This window comes from Pichia kudriavzevii, chromosome 4, assembly GCF_003054445.1.
Source record: "Pichia kudriavzevii chromosome 4, complete sequence".
NCBI classification, from domain to species: Eukaryota; Fungi; Ascomycota; class Pichiomycetes; order Pichiales; family Pichiaceae; genus Pichia; species Pichia kudriavzevii.
The window spans coordinates 528,125-547,197 of record NC_042509.1 but is presented as its reverse complement, the minus strand read 5'-3'; the positions used below and the strand labels follow the sequence as shown (position 1 = coordinate 547,197).

Sequence of the window (19,073 nt, the reverse complement as noted above, 5' to 3'; positions counted from 1 at the left end):
TTCCCTCATTACTCTCTCCGATTCCATCTTGTCTTGTCTAACGAGAAAATTCACCGAAAAAAAAAAAAACCTAAAAAAGAAAAGACAAGGGATTAGTTAATGAAATCTAGTCATTCAAGTTCCATTTTAGACCATAATTGTAAATAAATCATTCTCTTTATTCATGGGGGATGATTAATCTTAGTTGAAATTGAGCATCTTCCCTGTAACGGATTTCCGAAAACGGACAAATCAAAAGTGGAAAATGTGTCACGGCATACTCCGCGAGCGATAAGGGCCGCCGTAGAGACCAATCAAATTCTCACAACTTTGGCTGGCGCGCCGCACCCGCCTTTAAGAGCCGCTCGACAATCGCCGCACGCGCAACGTCTCCTTTAACTTTTAATTTGCCCATTAAAAAGAGCCTTTGTGCTGAAACTTTCCCGCGTCCAAGCCGCACAAGTTGCGCATCGTCCAATGTGAGCACAACGTCAGCGTTTCTAGTGTTTAAAGTGTTTGTAGTGTTTACAGCTTCGGCGTTTGCACTTGAACCCGCATCGGCCTTACCGTCATTTAAATCTCCAATCTTAGTGAATGTTGCCCTATTGGAATCCAAGATCCATTTCTGTACATTACCATCCCTTAGTCGCACCTCAATCAATGCACATCCTCCTCTTAAAGATTTCTTCACTTCTGCTTGGAGCGACGCGTCGCTCCCGAGTAGCGCGCCAATTCCATTCAAAAATGGCTCGGATTTGTACTTGTATTTCTGTGCCATCTTCCTTTGTCTTTTAGTATTCCCTAGACTATTATTACTTGTAATAATTGTTATATTAACAATAGGCGTAGTAATACCAATATATAGTACACTTATATTATAAAGAATAGAGTATATGGTTGTACTAATAGAGTATGTGGTTGTACTGATAGAGAGGTACCTCTCTTTTTATACATGTCAATGCTCAGCCCTTTGCTACATTATAAATCTCTTCTCGGGGGAACTATCTATTATTCCGTCTTTAGGGATTTCCTTTCTAAGAGTGACATAAACTGAAAATGAGCCACCTCTTCCCCGCCATATATAGTTTCTCCACTTACCAATTGTCAATTGTCAATTGTCACTATTTACTTGCTCTGACTAACTTAGTTTCCCCACTGGATGAAATACTCCACATTTCTCATTTAATTGAGACTTTCTCAAAATGGTCTATTTTTTTGTTGAGCCATCAAAAAGAGTATAACTAATTAATTGTTGTAGTTTATTATGATAACAGGGGGAACAAATTCCTCGAAAAGGAAAAATGGAAAATAAACTTTGTGTTAGACTGTCAAGTGGAAAACACGGGCAAACAAGAATAGTTGATTGTTTTTCCCTTTTTTCCCTTTTTTCCCTTTTTTCCCTTTTTTCCCTTTTTTCCCTTTTTTCCCTTTTTTCTCTTTTTTCTCTTTTTCCCTTTTTCCATTTTCACTTTAGTGTGAAATTGCGACACTGTTTGCAACACAGAAGCGCGTTTACCACTATGAAAGAATGAGAATGAGAATGAGAATGAAGATGAAAAAGTTATTGAGAGAGACGAGTTTGTGAAGAGCGCGTTTTGTTTGTTTACATGGAGTTGTTTGGTTTCTTTAAGTTGAGCATATATACTTTTCCTTAGACAAGTCAACTCAAAACAACTAAAAGCATTACAAAGCCAACCCACAAGTATACAATGTCGTCCAAACCTGCTTACAAAGACATGATTATAGATGCCGTGCTAACGGCAAAGGAAAGATTAGGTTCTTCTCGTCAATCAATTAAAAAGTTTATTCTTGCAAAGTATGCTCTAAATTCAACAACTTTCGATACTCATTTTAACACTGCCATTAGAAACGGTGTCAAGGAAGGGCTTTTTATTCAACCAAAGGGTCCAATTGGACCTATCAAGCTCAACAAGGAAATGCTTAAGAAGACCGTCAAACCAAAGAAAGTCAAGTCAAAATCGAAAACTCCATCAAAGGCTCCTAAATCCGTCAAGTCTGCACAATCATCGAAAACAACAACCGCAGTCAAGATTTCCAAACCAGCAAAGAAGTCGTCAAAGACTTTGAAGGATGAAAAGACAAAGTCATCAAAGTCCAAGACTGCAAAGGCGTCAACTAAAAAGACACCAACTAAAAAAACGCCAGCTAAAAAGACATCAAGTGCAAAGTCAAAGACTGCAAAGGCCTCCGTGAAGAAGACTGCCTCGAAGAAGACTGCCTCGAAGAAGACCAACTCGCCTCCAAAGAAGGCAACGGCAACGACAAAGAGCAAGTCAGCTAAGGCTACAAAGGCAAAGAAATAGTTTAAATGTAATATTTAGATGTATTTTTATTGTATTTTAATGTTGTTTATTGTATACTAAAATGATTCTATTTACAAACTCGGTGGTAACTCATCGTCTGACCCAGACATTCTCCTCATGTCTTGGACACCCATTCCATTCACACCGTCGGCAGTCTTGGCGGCATTTACATCAACATCTTCACTCTTGATAATTGGCTCCTCAATCTTGATCACTTCCTTAACCTCGTCAATATAATACTTCAACATGTCTTCGATTCCGCTCTTCAACGTGATCTCAGAACTCGAACACGACTTGCATGCACCAATCAACTTAATGGAAACCGTACCGGTGGAATGGTCAAATCCAACATACTCAATGTCCCCTCCATCCTCTTGAATGGCAGGCTGGATTCGTGTGCTCAATAATTCCTTGATTAATTCAACAACCTCTTCCTCTTCCGTTAGCTCCTCCTTATACTCTTCCCTTTCACTTGCTAACTCATTGAGAAAGTTCTCACTTAATACTGGCTTGCCCATGGTCAGATGTTCGGTTAACAAGGCAAAGATCTGAGGTTTTAAGACATTCCAATCTCCTTCTTGTTTAACAACCGTAATGAAATCATGCCCAAATAGTATGGATGATATTCCCTTATCATTCAAAGAAAATAGCTTCAACGCTAAATCAGATTTATGGATTGCATCTTTTATGTTGCTTATTTCAATAGTCCGAGTTTCTTTACTGGGTAGTATTTGTGCTCCATTAGGGACAAATTTTAGCGCATTCTCATTGGGTGTTGTCTGTGTTTGTATAAATAGCGTTCTACGTAGAACTCTCGCAAATCCTTGAAATTGTCTCTGATGTCTTGCAAGCATGTTTATCATCACAAATGGAAAAGATCATAATTGAAGTAACTAAGGAGTTTGCCGATTCGCCTTCATTTTTTTTTTCTAAGGAGAACAACAAAAAAAGCCAAAAAAAAAAAATCAAAATTAAGACGAAATGAGAAAAGATAGATTCTAAACTTCGCAATTTGGCTGTTATTGATTGACGTTTCAAGTTCAACTCTACTTGCGAAACTTTGGAGGTCTGGCATCTTTATTCAGCACAACCCTGTCTTTGATCCATTTGACTGCCTCAGATACACCTTCTCCAGTACGCGCAGAAATAGCCAAAACACTGGAATCGTTGGCATTCAAATGTTCGGCCATTTTGTTAAAGACCTCCTTTATATTGGCAATCTCTAAAGCTTGGGGCATATCCTGTTTGTTCGCCAACATCAATATCGGTAACCCTTCAACCTTATCGTCGTTTATAATCTTCTCTAATGTATTCTTGCATTCGTTCAATCTCTCCGCATCGCATGAATCAATGACAAACACAATTCCATGAGAGTCACTATAGTAGTCCTCCCACAATTCTCGTAGTGCATCCTGTCCACCAACGTCCCAAAACTTCAACCGTACCTCATTGTCGACCGCCAGCGTGGTCATGTTCTGCCCCACCGTGGGGATGATCCGGCCCGATGGTATTTTTTTGTATCCCTTGATGTATCGTTCCTTAAGCTCCTCCAAAAGTGTTGTTTTACCAGCATTGTCCAATCCCAAAATGAGCACAGAATACTCTGGCCATTCCATTAGATGTGTGTACAGAGACTGTGCCAAATGAAACATGGTGTCTAAAGGACTGCTACGACAGAAACAGTTAAAATTAAACAAACTTTGATAGACAACACGCTGAGCTTTAATATGGTCTGCTTCCTTCTTTATTTGGCAAAAGGTGTGTTTTATTTATTTTTTTTTAATAAAAAGGAAAAAAAAAGGTAGCGAGATGGAACGTCGATATCGCCAAAGAGTGCACACATGAAAATTGACCATTTTCCAGTTGTCGTTGGTTAGAAGGACATTAACTATACTGTATTTAAGGAAATTCCCCTCCCTGGAAACACAGCACAATCCTATGAGAGTTTCTATTGTTGCACTAGGAAGATCGTCTTGGAAAGGTCCATTTGTGGTTCCTCTTCCAATTGCCCAGGCAAAGAAAAATGGTACTCCCATCAGAACCAATGCTAGGTCATGCACAATTCTACCACAGTTTGTTGGCCTAAAATTTCAGATTCATAATGGCAGAGACTACGTGCAGGTTGAGATCAGTGAAGATATGGTTGGTTCAAAGCTAGGCGAATTTGCACATACCAGAAAGAGATGGTCATACACCCAAACTAAGAACAAATGATGAATCCACACTCGTTCCAATCTTTGCTTACCTGTAAATATATATATTATTATGTTACATACATAAATATACTTTTTAGTTTAAAAGAAACAAAATAAATAAACGATAGTTAAGAGGGAAACTTAAGAGAGAAAAAAAAATAAGTCTCTCCTAAAAAAAGATTGAAGAACCAAAAAAAAAAGTAAATCAAAACCCCAAATATATATGAGTTTAGTTGACTCTATTGTCAACTACTTCTATAACCGATACCTAGAACCCATCATTCTTTCCTCTCTTAGTTTACCCGTGCGGTCAAGGATTGGCCACTTCCCCCACCCAGCTAACCTCACAACCAAACAAGTGGCATTGTCATCACCATCTATACATTGTACAAACTCAACAACCTCATTTGCACATTTCGATGGGTTCCCCCACTTATGGCCTTTGTTATTGTAGTTTGTCATTATTATGTCAACAATTTCTTGATCAGACAAAGTATTGGTCACTCCATCGCTTGTTAACACAAGGAAACATTCATCACCTCCAAAATCGGGTATTTCCAAACTTTCTCTCTTTTTATAAGACTGCACCATGGAAGGGTCCCCAATTAGCCACTCACTGATCTCAGGCTCCGCTGTTATACCAACGTTTTTCGCACTTATATCCCCAAAAGACCTGGTATTGGCAAAGTTTAGGTATCTCTCCTCTCCAAATGAATCTGTCATGATCAACCCAGCACTCAATTTTCTCAACCTCTGCGCTTCAATAGGATTCGACGGATGGTGATCCTTGGTAAGAGTTCTAGCAACTCCATCTTTATCACATAGAATAGCTCGTGTGTCACCAACATGCGCAACTACCAGCCTCGATACTACTTTCTCATCGTAGAAGTAGTGATTCAAATCACCATCTTGCCAATCAATCCCATATATAAATGCCGATGTGCATGTACTACCTGAGTTAATTACCTTGCCCTTTTTATCCTGTATTGAATTGAACTCGTTTTCATATGTTAGGAACTGCAAATCTGTAAACAAGTATGAAACCCAAACACGTAGTCGAAATATCTCCCAATGGGTTAGATTGCCACTGGCTATCATTTTGTCAAGTACGTCCCAAAACTTACTTCCGCTGACAAAATCGTTAAATTTGACCCCATATTCCTTGCACCATTTTTCAACATTCCTTAATCCACATTCTTGTATAACCACTTGTCCAAAACGACGATTCCATCTCTTCCAATACCCTGATATCTTCAATTTATAGAACTCTCTCATCAAGTCAACACTTTCCCTGGTGATGGCCAGTCTCTCAACATTTTCAAATAGGTGGTTCTTTAAATAATTGGAACACTCATCTCCTCCATGTCCATCGAAAACTCCAAATGCAAAGACACAGTTTTCAACCTTTGGACATGGGCCATATTTGGGTTCCTCTACACGATCCACATTTTTCATCAGCTCACTGTAGCTTGTGTCTGTAACCAATTGACCCACATCCATGTCAAGAATCGAAGTTTGCCATCTATCCTCATTATACATCCGGTTGATTCTAGATGACGAATACCCAAAGTTTGACGGCACCTTCAACAAGTTCACATTGAAACTTATGGGTGAGCTGGCGTCTCTTGAATGTATCACCAAATGTTGTGACAGCCTTCTAACATTACCTCTCTGAAACAATCGCATGGCATACGGGTCACCCTTGGGTTACCCCTACAGAGGTGTTTCCATCCAGAACTCTCCATATTAACATGTGAGGAATTGCTTTAAACCGCGGCATGTTTTCAGAGGAGGCTTGACACTCCGATTTCATTGTTTAACACTGTCTATTCCAATGCCACACTATACTACGTTATGCTAAGCTATACAAATACTAACTACACAATCCTGTTATCTAGGTCGTAATCATCATAGTCAAGGTCGAGTTCTAATTGGGTACCTCTGTTTCTCACCAACATGTTTCTCAACCTATACACACCATTTTGTAGGGTAAATGTTATCTGTCTCCATATGGATAACTTTGTATTTTCATCGTTGAGGAATCCGTCATTTATATATCTATGTGCAATTACCTTACCTGATTGAACACCGCCGATCCCATCATCGTTTCCAATGTCCAAATCAATGTCGATCCACCCATCCATCCATCTCTTCAACTTCCCCCAAATACCAAATATTGACAATAAAACAGGAACAATAGACAACCTTGGGATTATATCATTTAAAATAACACCAATAGGTATCAGTTTCAAGTTCCCATTGACAAATGCCAAGAATGAGGAGTCGCCAACTACTTTTTCATTCAACATGATCATGAAATTATAACCCAACGGTATTGTTAAGCGACATGCATAACTTATGAAAAAAATAGTACTAACTGGATCACTCTTGCCATTAAATTCAACCCTGTAAATATCAAATAGCTTGATCAATGAAAGTGTTTTCAATGAGCAGATCATCATCAGCACCAAAACAAATGACATAATTATAGCTGTATATTGACCATAGATTATCCAACCTAGTATAGAGAACCGAGTGCCATGCATGATTTCGCTCTCCAAGACAATAAATGCAATGACGGTGAATAAAACAAATAGAATACTATTGAACGAAGGCATGATATACTTGTAGAAGATTCCTTCATCCATCACTGCCTTCTCATAATACTGTATATCTGCCAATGTGTCTCTGAACACGGTGTCATTATGTAGATAATTCCATTCTGCCTTCTTGATCAATTCGTGTGCCTTAACAAGGGTCAGTTCTTCGTGGAACGTAACGTCCCTAATATGCTCAAATTCAGGAGGGACTTTTGACTTCAATTTCAATACTGCATCACGACGCTCAACATCGTTTCCAACTTCCAATCCATTGATATATCCACAAATCTCCTTATATTCAAATAGTGCATCATTACGTTCAGTCTCTAGGGTATTTACCTTCCTATATAAGAGCTCCAATTTACCCGGATACGACCATGTGAAAAATCTCTTTGGAATATGGATCAATCCATGCATCATCAACCAAACAACCATTAGAAGCGAATAGCAGTGGGATGCAGTGACAATTGTGGCACTAATGTAGCTGAGCTGAAACATCCCCCTAATAATCAACCAAAAGAGACCGACTATGGAGAGAATGATCAACAAGCCAAGGAACTTACAAAGTTGAAGGAGTGACGACTTGACACGCAACACCGTATTGAACTCACCGGAAGTGAGGTAATACTGCCAGAATGGCAAGATGAACCACGTCAACATAAAGGTGGTCCAATAATTGGCCCTCCATAGTATGGGTATCGAGTGGTTGATGTCGATTGGAATGAGGAACGTCACCGAAAGTGGTAAGAACAACGATACTATCAACGTTATAGATAGTGGTACCGACAATCTCGAGGTATCTGTCAAAGATCTTAGAATTGCGTATGATACGCACAATGTGACAATTGAGCAAATGACGATAATTGTCGACATTTTCGAATATTGGATGTATATGGAATTAGAAAAGAGTGCAAGAGATGAGAGTCGGAAAAAAGAAGGGGAAGGAGGTAGAAGCAAGACTATATAGTATTGGAATGGAAAGGAAAGGAAAAAAAAAAACAGGTTGAAGTAAAAGAGAGTACACATTTTCATTTGTTAAGTGCGGTGAATTTGTAGCGTTTCTTTGTTATTCCCACAACGTCTTTAATTGCATCATCGTCGACAAACCAGGCCACTTTGCCGGCAGCCTTCTCCATGAGGATGGAGGCAGGTAATCCCTTGTCGGGTCTCTCCATGATGGTTCGTAAGACGGGTGCCTTAGTCGAGCCTTCCACAACAAAGGCAACCAAATGGGAATGACAAATCACCGGTATGGAGAGAGAGATACGTTCCCTTGGAGGTACCGGGGCTTCTGTAACGGGGACACACCAAGCGTAGTTTTCTCTAAGGGACTCATGGTTGGGGAACAAGGAGGCAACGTGTCCGTCTGGAGCGCAACCTAGTAATATCAAGTCAAACATTGGCAATTTGACGCTGTCCTTTGAGGCAAAGCCTTTGATAAGGGTCTTTTCGTACTTGTCTGCGCATTCTTGCGGATCATGAAGAAGTGATTCGTCAATATGGTAAATGTTTGGTTTTGTCTTCAACTTGTCGAACAATTTACGTTTTGCCTGTCCGTAATTAGATTCTGGTGAGTCAAAAGGCACCAATCTTTCGTCACTGAAGTAAATGTCCCATTTATTCCATTGTATATCGTCTCTATTGAGGAGACCTTCCACCAAAACGTTGATCAATGATCCACCAGAGATACTGATCTTGAACCTCTTTGACGATTCCTTGAGCTGTTTCCGCAGCGAAGCATCGTCGTCTTTAGTGAGTGCCTTGTTTTGGGCTGTGATGACTAAATCGGCCACGGCTTCAGCGACACCTGAGAATTCCGGGAATGAGTAGATGAGGGGGACTGCGGTGGTCATGTTGGGGGGGGGGATGGGGGAGGGAGGCAATTGACACTAGGAGTGGAATAAGGATATCTAGATTGATACACAGATGAGGGCCAGAGGGGGGTGGGGGAAACAAGGCCAATTCGAGCTATAAGGGACGTCAATAGACAATTGACAAAGAGAGTCAAGGTAAAGTAAATGTGAAAGTAAAGTAAATTAAAATTAAATACACTGAAAATGACGGGAATTAAACATGATTTTTTCCCTCCCCCCCAAATGGCAATTCCTAAGAGGGAAAAATGAGGGAGAAGATCAAAATTTTGAGCCAAGGAGATCAAAATGAGGTTAAGCGAGAAATCCCCCCTAATGTTTGATACCAGTGAAACGGTACTTCTTGGAGGTCAATAGAGTTTTACCCCAATGGCTGAATACAAGAACGAGCAAGAACTCAAAGAGGCGATTGAGAGACACGTCGAAGGGACGGTGGACAATGAGAAACTTATATTGTGTGGGATTGAGTATCCGTTTTCGCCCACGCCGGAGGAGTTTGAGAGACTTGTTACCAAGGCGACATTGGATCCACCATTAAATGGGGACAAGGAGATGTTTAAGTTTGATGACGAGCACCGGCTATTGGAGGCACGTGCGCCTGCGCTTGCGGCGCCTGGGTCGATGGTGGAGAGGATTCGTCCATATGGAGACGCCGACCGGGTTCCTCATATTGGCAATGAGGGAGGCGGCATGTATCCGAGTAGAGACGACCCATTGTTCCATCCGGGAGATGGACCACAAGGCGGGAGAAGGCCACGGGGGTTCCCGCCCGGGTTTGGAGCCAGATGGGACGATCCGAGTCCATTTGGCCAAGGACCAGGTGGGTTTGGCAACGGTGATAGTAACGGTTTTATCTGATGTTGAAACAGCCAAGAGTTTCTATAATGTGGAAATAACCTCGAGTCCTATTCACAACTAATGTTTTAACATTTTCAAACACTACACTACATGGCACAATGCATGTGTCTCTGCCAACGAGAACACAATCACTGGATACAGAAGACATGCAATGCCAGCCAGATACCCAAATATAAATACAAATACCCAAATATAAACACAAATACAAATACAAATACAAACACCCAAATACAAATACAAAAACCCAAATACAAATACAAACACCCAAATACAAATACAAACACCCAAATACAAATACAAAAACCCAAATACAAATACAAACACCCAAATACAAATACAAACACCCAAATACAAATACAAACACCCAAATACAAATACAAACACCCAAATACAAATACAAACACCCAAATACAAATACAAACACCCAAATACAGATACACCACGTATACCCTCGTAGGACACAACTGTCTACTCATACACAACAACACGTTATATATGTATATCCAAATACGCCTCTATATGCTCTGTACCTGTTTCCACTCTCCCCCCCCTTTTTTTTTCTCCCCCGCGTCGCGCCTTCCGGATCCGGCCGTGTAAAAAAAAAAGGCGAAAGGGCGCTTGCGCGCCCACAACGCCGTGCCGTGTCGTGGTGCACGGTAGAGAGCGTTCCCCTCAGCCAATGTGCGCGTTTCTCAAAGGAGCCTTAGGAAATCAACCATTGTAGAAGAAATCAGTGCACACTAGAGCGACGAAGAGAGAGACAGACACCAAAACAACGGTTCATTCGGTGAGGTTGATTTGGACAGGTGTAGGAGAGACCTTAACCGGATTGTACATCACATATACCATACATCCAATTCTGCCATGTTTGCCAGATTCACATCTAGTGCCAGACGTCATGTTGCCACTGCCACAAAGACGGCAACTTCCACTACAGCAGCTTCAGCTGCAGCTGGAGAGACTGGTTCGACCGTCATTCCTCAGGACCCCTTGGACGTCATTCCATCCTCTACGTACAAACAGGCGCCTAATAGAGCAACCACATGGTCGGTGTCCCAGAGAAACAGAGACGAGCTTGTGAAGACAGACCCTAGATTTGTCGGTAAAGACCTCTCCATGCAGCCCCAGCCCCTTGCAGCCATTGAACTCATCAAGAAACAGCCAGTTTCGTTTGTCCATGGCAACATTGCCGTCTGCCATGGCACCGACTTTGTGCAGGGACATCCAAAGGTGTACATCAACCTCGACAAGGACAAGGTGGCTACCTGCGGCTATTGTGGCGCCAGATATGCCAGAAAGGACTTGGAGGGCAAGCTCTAATAACACAGAAGATGTTCCCCAATGTCAAGGCCGTCTCTCGTGGAGCCGTCCAGTCTATTTCTATCTGTATACACCCCTCATACAAACATACATATATACTTACATCCCCTATTTATTATTCATTTAAAGAGAACCTTTTTATTCGTCTACTAAACCTTCTCCCATATGGAGACCTTGATTGCCACCTTGACTGCCACCATACCTGTGGTCCTCCCCCTCCCCTTCCCCTCCCCTCCCTCTACAGTCGACTCGTCAAGGTGACTCCATCAAAGTTATCCCCGTGTCCGTGTTTGTACTCTTTACGAGCATTCCGACTTTGGAAACTCACCTAATAGAGTAACTCAAGTTGAATTTCTTTTTTTTTTTTTTTTTCACGTTTTGATGTCAAGTACTGAAATAAACGTCACTTTCACAGCAGACTTGCATTTCCTCTTTATGGGAATTGATTACTAAATCCGTTTCCCTTTACGAGAAAGCCGTCAATTCCCTTGATAGAAGTCCTTGTTTCCGTGTCGACTTGGAAATGGTCAAGAAATACATGTTTTCAGCATTAAGAAGATACTCAACACACTCGGTGGTAAGACAATCCACACTGTCGGACATGTACAAATTGTATGCCAAGAACCAACCAATCTCGGTGATCACGGCACATGACTTTATAACGGGCCGCATAGCAGACGCTGCAGCATCAGTCGACGCAGTGCTGGTGGGGGATTCGTTGGCTATGGTTGCAAAGGGACACCCGTCCACTTTGGAACTGGATCTCGATGATTTCTACCATTCTACGAAATCGGTGGTACGTGGCATCGATTCCAAATTTATAATTGCCGACATTCCATTTGGCTCCTTTGAATCTTCCACGGAGAAATGTGTCGAAACGGCAATCAAACTCATGAAAATCGGGAAAATCGGCTCAATTAAAATCGAAGGCTCTTACGAACTAACCGACAGAATCAAAACTTTGACCAGTTTCGGCATACCTGTAACGGGCCATTTAGGCCTGACACCACAACGGTTCAACGCCTTGGGCGGATTCAAGGCACAGGGTAAGTCTGCTGAAAACGCATTGGATATATACAGACAAGCCTTACATCTACAAGAAATTGGCTGCAAAATGCTGGTTTTGGAATGTATACCTGAAAAGTTGGCGCAGTTCATCACCGAACACTTAAGGATACCTACCATTGGTATAGGTGCAGGCAACAAGACGTCGGGTCAAGTTCTGGTGATGGCTGACGCCTTGGGTATGTTGGATGCCAAGAATGCCAAGTTTGTTAAACAGTATATGAACTTCCATCAATTGGCAGTGGATTCTCTAAATACCTTTGGAAACGAGGTCAAATCACAAACTTTCCCAGAGACAGTCAAACACACTTATCCAATGAAAGAGGAAGAGTTTACCGAATTTCTAGAATTGACTAAATCTCTATAGACTTCTTTTGTATTCTACTCTTGTTTCTATTTGGAAATATTGTATATATTGGTGAATCCAGGTTGCGGAACAGTTGCACCCTCGGCATTGATCTCCGTCAACTTGTCAGCGGGCTCTAGATAATCCTCCGAACTTAGAGTAAATGTCCCCCAATGAACTCCCACCATGTTTTCAACCTTCATTTCCTTCATCATCTTGATGCTCTCCAATGGACTAATATGTCTAGGTTTCTGATGCCACTCAGGACAATATTGCCCAATGGGAAGGGCTGCAAGTGTAATTGGACCATATTTGTCACCGATTTTTTTGAACAGTCCATCGACATATCCCGTATCTCCTCCATGGTAGAAAATCGATCGGCCTTTTTTCAAAATCATAAAACTACTCCATAGGGATTGGTTGGCATCGTATAGTTTCCTTCCCGACCAATGCATCGCAGGTAAACAAACAATCTCAAACTCCGAATCAAGTTGCTGCTTCTCCCACCATTTCATTTCAATAATGGATTCCTCCTTAACATTATGGTCCAAAAGGAAATCTTTGACTCCAAATGGCACAATCCATTTCAAATCCAACTGGGAAAATTTCCTTGTTGTCTCATCGCCAAGATGGTCGGGATGATCGTGACTAACAACTACATAGTCTGGACTCAACTCCATCATCTCGTCGATATTTAATGGGCTCGGTACAATTCTTCTTGGTCCGACCCATTTGTTGACAATCCAATCTTCAAATAGTGGATCCATTAGAAACATCTTATTCCCAGACTGTAGAATACCGCAGCTTTGCCCTAACCATGTATATCCAACTTTATCATTGCATGTCTCCCCCAACTCTTTGATCTTATCTACAGATGCCTTCATCCAACCCAAACTTTTTTTCCTGTCATCCATATCATCAGGAACATTGCCTCTCTTCTTCCCTATTTCAGTCAGCTCAATCAACCTCATAACGAAAAATTCATAGATTGTCTGTGGTCGGTACTCTTTAAAAGGATTTTCGAAACGACCAAGTATTTCTAACGTATCAAACCTCTTGTCTATCCCGTATTCATGCAATTTTTCTCGTTCAACAATCACATGTTGTGTTAGTCTATAACTATATGCTGTGTATGCTGTATACGTAAGTAACGTATACACTATACTTCTCACTTTTAGCCCCATTGTGGAACACCCTAAAACTATAAAACCATGCGTAATCTAGGGGTCGGTGGTAAAAAAAAAACTATCTAAAATATGCGTATTTACACTGAAATTTACCTATCACTACAAAACACCTTTATAATATATATAAGTGAACACTTAAGTTGTCCACAATCTAGCAACATGGTCCGCCCCAGCAGAGAACAACCATGCTTCCCGTGGATGCCAACAAACATCTAAAACACCTAGAGAGTTAACAACTTTATGTCCTTCTAACTTCTTTAAAGGAACCAGTAGCGGATTTGTGATTAAATCATCATAAACGGTGGCATGGAAGACATGAATTGCCCCATCATCAGAAGCAGAACAGAATAATGGCAACGTTCCCTTGTGGAATGCAACAGACCTAACCGCCTTTTCATGATATCTTAATGTTTTATATGGTGTTGCAGCCAAATCTAAGTCATGCCATAAGACTCTCTTATCATAAGAACCGGCAATCAGATGGTCACCACCTCTTGGATGGATGTCCAAACAAGACAACCACCTTGCACCTGGTAGTAACTTCTTGACCAATTGTTGAAGTTGTAGATTGTAAATTCTGATATACCTTTGTGACATTACTATTAAAATTGGTTTTGTCGGGTGGAATTTTGCATCCATTAGAATACCTCTACTTTTGGAAAAAGGTGATTGTGACGCATGCTTGGACAGTTGATGGATTAGAATACTCGCCTTGTTACCTCCGTCAGGTGCAACCGACAATAAGTAATCACCACGGCGATGCCAGTTTAACTTCTTAATCGTACAAGCTGATGAACCTCTACTGGTTGTGATAACCAATGAAATACCATTTTCAAGTTGCGCCTTGGTAGGCTTGAACCATTCAGCTGCATTCTTCTTATCATTTTCAGTTTGGTTAGCACCACCTTCTTCGTCTCTTTCTTCCTCCTCATTATCAGAAGCCACACCTTTCATATCACTAGAGTTGTTCTTCATTTTCGCAAAACCAAAACCATCCTCAATTCTTGTGTGCCCTTCATTTTCAATTTCATAGCCAAAGATCGGTGGAATACAAATATAGATGTTTTCACCAGCTGCAATTGCCAAAATACCGCAATCTGGATCTGGGTTCCACTGAACTGATTCGATATGATCTTCACTGTTTTCTTCCGTGTCGATAATATTAAATTTGTGAACTTGCCTACCTGTCAAAACTTCCCAAATACGAACAGTACCATCATCAGAACCTGTTGCTAACCAGTTACCAGTTGGATCGACTGATAATGTACGAATCTTACCCTCATGACCTTCATATGTGGTGGATGTTCTGATAGGGAATGGTCTCAAATCCTTAGGAGATGGTAACTCAGGAACAAGGGATTCCGGATCGATATTCAGTTTATTCTTACGAACTCTTGGTGCAAGGTACAAATCTAGGCATCTCTCGAACCGTTCACGAATATTTTCCCCATAGCCAGGAACTTTTCTTAATGAACCATATTTTTGGGGGATAAAGTTACGTTCACGTTCAGATGGATCCATTTCCTCCCACTGCTTTTGTTCTTCTGGCGTGAGTAAATACTCCTCAGGTGGATTGTATGATTCTTCATTCGTTGGAGGAGGTAATTTAGGTGCTCTTAAAGTCATAATATGATCTTTTGTAATTTCATCATCAACACCTTCCCATAAATCATAATGGTTTTCTTCTTCCTCTTCTTGTATTTTTTTCCTTTGATCTGGTGGAATGATCTTTCCTTCTCTGATCGCCTTCACAATCTTCATGATTCTTCTAGCTTCATGCTTGGAAGGTGTAAATCTACTCTTTGGTTCTGGTGCTGCACTTAACGGCATTATTTCGGTCTTTGACGTGAACCATTCAATTGTTGGCTCATACATGTTTATGCTTTCATCTGTATTCTCATTTTTCTCAATCTTACGAATCAACTCCAATTCTTCTTCACTGATGTTTAACGCAGAACCAGAGTTCTTATCGAGCAAACCGGTCCAACCTTCTGGTAGATCGATGTTTTCCAACAGCTGGTCAAGAGCAGAGCCCTTTGCAGGCCTCATGATCCTCTTACCGTTAATATCATAACCAATGTGTGGATATTCCTCATAAGCACTCAACGGAATATTTCCAATTGTATTAAATTCTTCTTGATCAGAATCATCGGAATCATAAACAGGCTCGATTTCGGGTTTGATGATCCTTGGCCTACCGTCTACAAAGGTGGTATGAACCTCGTCAAGTTTTTTCAACGATTCGCTTGATAATGTACGAAGTTTGACATCAGATAAACGATCAGTCAGCGACTTTGTATCATCTTCGTCAGAAAACGATAAATCACTGTCACTTTCTCCCTCACTTGCTTCACCTTCTTCTTGTTCTAGCATTGCATTCAACTCTGCTTCAGAATCCTCTTCAGAAGGTTCTCCTGCTTCTGGTTCTGATGCACTCTCGTCATCACTATCATCTGGATTGATTTTTCCATTCAACTCAAATTCTTCATCAGAACTCTCATTTTGTTCTTCGTGCGTCCTCTTCTTAGCCGCATTTTGAAAAGATTTCTCCTCAGACTGTACTTTTGTCGGTCTCCTAGCCATTCTCAGTTGCTGAAACGTATTGGTCTAGACTACACCACTAATGTATAAGAGTTTTTCTTTAAAATTACAATCTTTTTACTTTTAGACACAAACCTCAAAAAATTGTGAAAAATTTATTCTGCCTCAAAAACAAAAAAAAAATTGTATAAAATTTTCGCAGCGGCTCTATTGGGCAAAGGCTCAGCTTTTCTATTATTCTCTTTCTTCACCTTGAATGTACGCAGACTAAAATTACATAGTCAAAGATATATGTACCGGCCGCTGATTTGGAAACTATACACACGGGTAACACGTTCGTTGCTTTGAATTGTTCCAATGCTATACACTCAAAACTGGTATTGGGAAACCCGTGACTTTTATCTCTTAGCAGCGTCATCACCAGCTACACTCACTTCGTCTTCTTCTTCTTCATCGTCTTCTTCATCATCTTCTTCTTCTTCTTCATCGTCTTCTTCATCTTCTTCTTCTTCTTCTTCATCGTCATCGTCTTCTTCTTCATCGTCTTCTTCTTCTTCTTCTTCTTCTTCGTCATCTTCATCGTCTTCTTCTTCATCGTCTTCTTCTTCATCGTCTTCTTCTTCCTTGGCTTCACCCTTTTCCTTATAACTTATACCTTCGCCGTTTACTGGATTCTTCGATACCCCCACCATAGTCTCTTCCCCACTTAATTTCTTCTTCTGTATTTCCTTCAACTTTTTAACAGTAATATGAACTACCTCACTCCATTCCCTCATACCACCCATTCCAATATCACCACAAACTAAAACTTTCTCAACGGGTTTTAATATCTCTACAAATGGTAGATCCTCCTTCAGTATATTCATATGGATTTTTGTCATTGGATGGCTATACATAAAGGTATTCATCGCTGGAGCCGCAATTATCGGTACAAGAGGGTTCCAGATTCTCACTATTGTGGTCAACAAATTGTCAGCTAGTCCATTGGCAATCTTCGCAAGTGTATTAGCACTTAGTGGTGCAATAAGGAAAATATCAGCCCATTTTCGCAATTCTACATGCAAAATTGGATCTCCTGGTTTTATCTTATTAACAGGTGACGACCACTCTTCTTGCTCTCTCCAAATTTTAACCTCTGTTGATATTTTCAAACCTCGAAGAAAATGTTCAGCAGACCTTGTAACGACCAACTGTATGCTCACCTTATCTGTCCCATATATTTTGAATAACTTATCTATAATCATTGGAATCTTTATAGTTGCAACAGAACCCGTTGCTCCAATTAGAATGTGAATTTTGTCATCATCTTCTTTACTCAAATATTGTGTGAACGGAACAACAGGACCAATAGGGGGCGAAACTATGGCCTTTGTGGTCTTCTTCTTGGATGATCCAGGAGTAGAGTTTCCTGTTGGTACCATGCCTGCTACGGACGATGTGGATGATATTCCGCTTTTTAATTCGTAAACAGGTGTGTGGTGATCAGTGGGAATAGACGTTTTCCTTGAATTCGGATACGACGAATTATTAAGATTTAATGTTGGAGTCATTGGTGCAGGCTCGTCTGGGGACATAGAATGACGAGATCCACCAAAACTGTTCTGATCAATCAAGGTATTTGAAGAGGGTATTACGTTGTTGTTGGAAATGTATCCTACAGGTGTAATACAGCCACCTTCGGAATAAATAGGAGACCTAACGCTTTCCATCCTTGATGTGTTTGCTGCACTTGTAGTGGTAGCTGGAATTTTCTGTTTCGTGATTGGATTCACCATGAACGACAAGGGGTTCCCCGTTGAAGTATGTAGATTTAGTGTTTGTCTCTGCGCAAGAGGGGTTTGACCGCCAGCCATTGCTGAAGATTGCACGGAACCCGACGCATCGGATGGGAATTTAGTAACTGATGGGCGTGCAGATATGGAACCTCTATGTTTTTGATTTGGAACTTGAAAAGAAATGGTGCTTGTTGATGACTTTAACTGTGGTGTGATTGGTGTGGGGCACTGCATTGTTGAAGTGCTTGATGGAAGGTTACTTTGACTGCTTAGAATAGATGCAGGAACATTCACCGACTTCACTTGCGGCGAGAGAATAGATTGCGGAGTCACTGGTACACTATGTGTACCTGGTATTTTGTGTACCCCATTCCTGGTATTGTGTAATAGTGATTCGTTGACATTTATCACACGCTTTTGAGTTTGAGGTTCAGTATTAACAGGGACTTGAACATTTGAATCATTTGAAATAGACCTTGTTTCAAGCTGTGGAAGTTGCGACAGTTTGTATGAGTTCTGTGAACTGGTCTTTCTGAAAATAGGGCGGATTTGCTCAAGCTTCTGGGTTTGTTGCTGGTTAGGAGGCGTTGCTAGAGGCTGGCTAGTCGGTGAGGGGGTAGCATTTTGGCCTCCATACAATGTTTCGGCGTCTTTTTTCAGCGCAATATCGGAGATAGACATGGTTTCGATCGAATCCAAAGTACAGGACGTAAGATAGGTCTAACTTCCACTATGAACAGAGAAGAACTCGTCAAGAGGAGGACCTACAACTGCCGGTCTTGCCTGTGGCGACCGATCTGTAAATGTCAAAATTATTTTATTTTTTTGTGGTAAAATTTGTAGCGAATCAATCAAAATTCCGTTTATTTTTATCACTTTTGTTGTTTGGCGTTATTTTTATTTAGTTTACATAGAAGGTAGAAATAATGTACAGCTTATAATATGTATATACATATGTTGGATTGGATTAAATTTGAGTAGGCCTAATCTTATTCTGTTGGTTTCTCAATTG

The 19,073-nt window shown here is 40.8% G+C and overlaps 13 protein-coding genes across 13 annotated transcripts; 4 read left to right on the top strand and 9 right to left on the bottom strand.

Moving 5' to 3' along the window:
* Positions 1–301: 301 nt before the first annotated feature.
* On the bottom strand, positions 302–757 carry C5L36_0D02640 (uncharacterized protein; the record flags this gene model as incomplete). The annotated part of the gene is made up of 1 exon (XM_029467137.1): positions 302–757. One exon carries the CDS (start codon positions 755–757, stop codon positions 302–304), a length of 456 nt encoding a protein of 151 aa, XP_029322997.1.
* Positions 758–1,688: 931 nt separating this feature from the next.
* Positions 1,689–2,303, top strand: C5L36_0D02630 (uncharacterized protein; the record flags this gene model as incomplete). Its single annotated transcript, XM_029467136.1, has 1 exon — positions 1,689–2,303. One exon carries the CDS (start codon positions 1,689–1,691, stop codon positions 2,301–2,303), a length of 615 nt encoding a protein of 204 aa, XP_029322996.1.
* Positions 2,304–2,374: 71 nt separating this feature from the next.
* C5L36_0D02620 (uncharacterized protein) lies at positions 2,375–3,166 on the bottom strand (the record flags this gene model as incomplete). The annotated part of the gene is made up of 1 exon (XM_029467135.1): positions 2,375–3,166. The coding sequence occupies one exon, from the start codon at positions 3,164–3,166 to the stop codon at positions 2,375–2,377; it is 792 nt and encodes a 263-aa protein (XP_029322995.1).
* Positions 3,167–3,349: 183 nt separating this feature from the next.
* C5L36_0D02610 (uncharacterized protein) lies at positions 3,350–3,955 on the bottom strand (the record flags this gene model as incomplete). The annotated part of the gene is made up of 1 exon (XM_029467134.1): positions 3,350–3,955. The coding sequence occupies one exon, from the start codon at positions 3,953–3,955 to the stop codon at positions 3,350–3,352; it is 606 nt and encodes a 201-aa protein (XP_029322994.1).
* A 286-nt stretch (positions 3,956–4,241) lies between these two features.
* Positions 4,242–4,517, top strand: C5L36_0D02600 (uncharacterized protein; the record flags this gene model as incomplete). The annotated part of the gene is made up of 1 exon (XM_029467133.1): positions 4,242–4,517. One exon carries the CDS (start codon positions 4,242–4,244, stop codon positions 4,515–4,517), a length of 276 nt encoding a protein of 91 aa, XP_029322993.1.
* Positions 4,518–4,753: 236 nt separating this feature from the next.
* Positions 4,754–6,184, bottom strand: C5L36_0D02590 (uncharacterized protein; the record flags this gene model as incomplete). Its single annotated transcript, XM_029467132.1, has 1 exon — positions 4,754–6,184. The coding sequence occupies one exon, from the start codon at positions 6,182–6,184 to the stop codon at positions 4,754–4,756; it is 1,431 nt and encodes a 476-aa protein (XP_029322992.1).
* Positions 6,185–6,375: 191 nt separating this feature from the next.
* Positions 6,376–8,124, bottom strand: C5L36_0D02580 (uncharacterized protein; the record flags this gene model as incomplete). The annotated part of the gene is made up of 1 exon (XM_029467131.1): positions 6,376–8,124. One exon carries the CDS (start codon positions 8,122–8,124, stop codon positions 6,376–6,378), a length of 1,749 nt encoding a protein of 582 aa, XP_029322991.1.
* Positions 8,125–8,126: 2 nt separating this feature from the next.
* On the bottom strand, positions 8,127–8,951 carry C5L36_0D02570 (uncharacterized protein; the record flags this gene model as incomplete). Its single annotated transcript, XM_029467130.1, has 1 exon — positions 8,127–8,951. One exon carries the CDS (start codon positions 8,949–8,951, stop codon positions 8,127–8,129), a length of 825 nt encoding a protein of 274 aa, XP_029322990.1.
* Positions 8,952–10,691: 1,740 nt separating this feature from the next.
* C5L36_0D02555 (uncharacterized protein) lies at positions 10,692–11,147 on the top strand (the record flags this gene model as incomplete). Its single annotated transcript, XM_029467129.1, has 1 exon — positions 10,692–11,147. The coding sequence occupies one exon, from the start codon at positions 10,692–10,694 to the stop codon at positions 11,145–11,147; it is 456 nt and encodes a 151-aa protein (XP_029322989.1).
* A 523-nt stretch (positions 11,148–11,670) lies between these two features.
* C5L36_0D02550 (uncharacterized protein) lies at positions 11,671–12,579 on the top strand (the record flags this gene model as incomplete). Its single annotated transcript, XM_029467128.1, has 1 exon — positions 11,671–12,579. One exon carries the CDS (start codon positions 11,671–11,673, stop codon positions 12,577–12,579), a length of 909 nt encoding a protein of 302 aa, XP_029322988.1.
* A 26-nt stretch (positions 12,580–12,605) lies between these two features.
* C5L36_0D02540 (uncharacterized protein) lies at positions 12,606–13,742 on the bottom strand (the record flags this gene model as incomplete). Its single annotated transcript, XM_029467127.1, has 1 exon — positions 12,606–13,742. The coding sequence occupies one exon, from the start codon at positions 13,740–13,742 to the stop codon at positions 12,606–12,608; it is 1,137 nt and encodes a 378-aa protein (XP_029322987.1).
* Positions 13,743–13,880: 138 nt separating this feature from the next.
* C5L36_0D02530 (uncharacterized protein) lies at positions 13,881–16,328 on the bottom strand (the record flags this gene model as incomplete). Its single annotated transcript, XM_029467126.1, has 1 exon — positions 13,881–16,328. The coding sequence occupies one exon, from the start codon at positions 16,326–16,328 to the stop codon at positions 13,881–13,883; it is 2,448 nt and encodes an 815-aa protein (XP_029322986.1).
* Positions 16,329–16,684: 356 nt separating this feature from the next.
* Positions 16,685–18,742, bottom strand: C5L36_0D02520 (uncharacterized protein; the record flags this gene model as incomplete). The annotated part of the gene is made up of 1 exon (XM_029467125.1): positions 16,685–18,742. The coding sequence occupies one exon, from the start codon at positions 18,740–18,742 to the stop codon at positions 16,685–16,687; it is 2,058 nt and encodes a 685-aa protein (XP_029322985.1).
* Between the last annotated feature and the right edge of the window lie 331 nt (positions 18,743–19,073).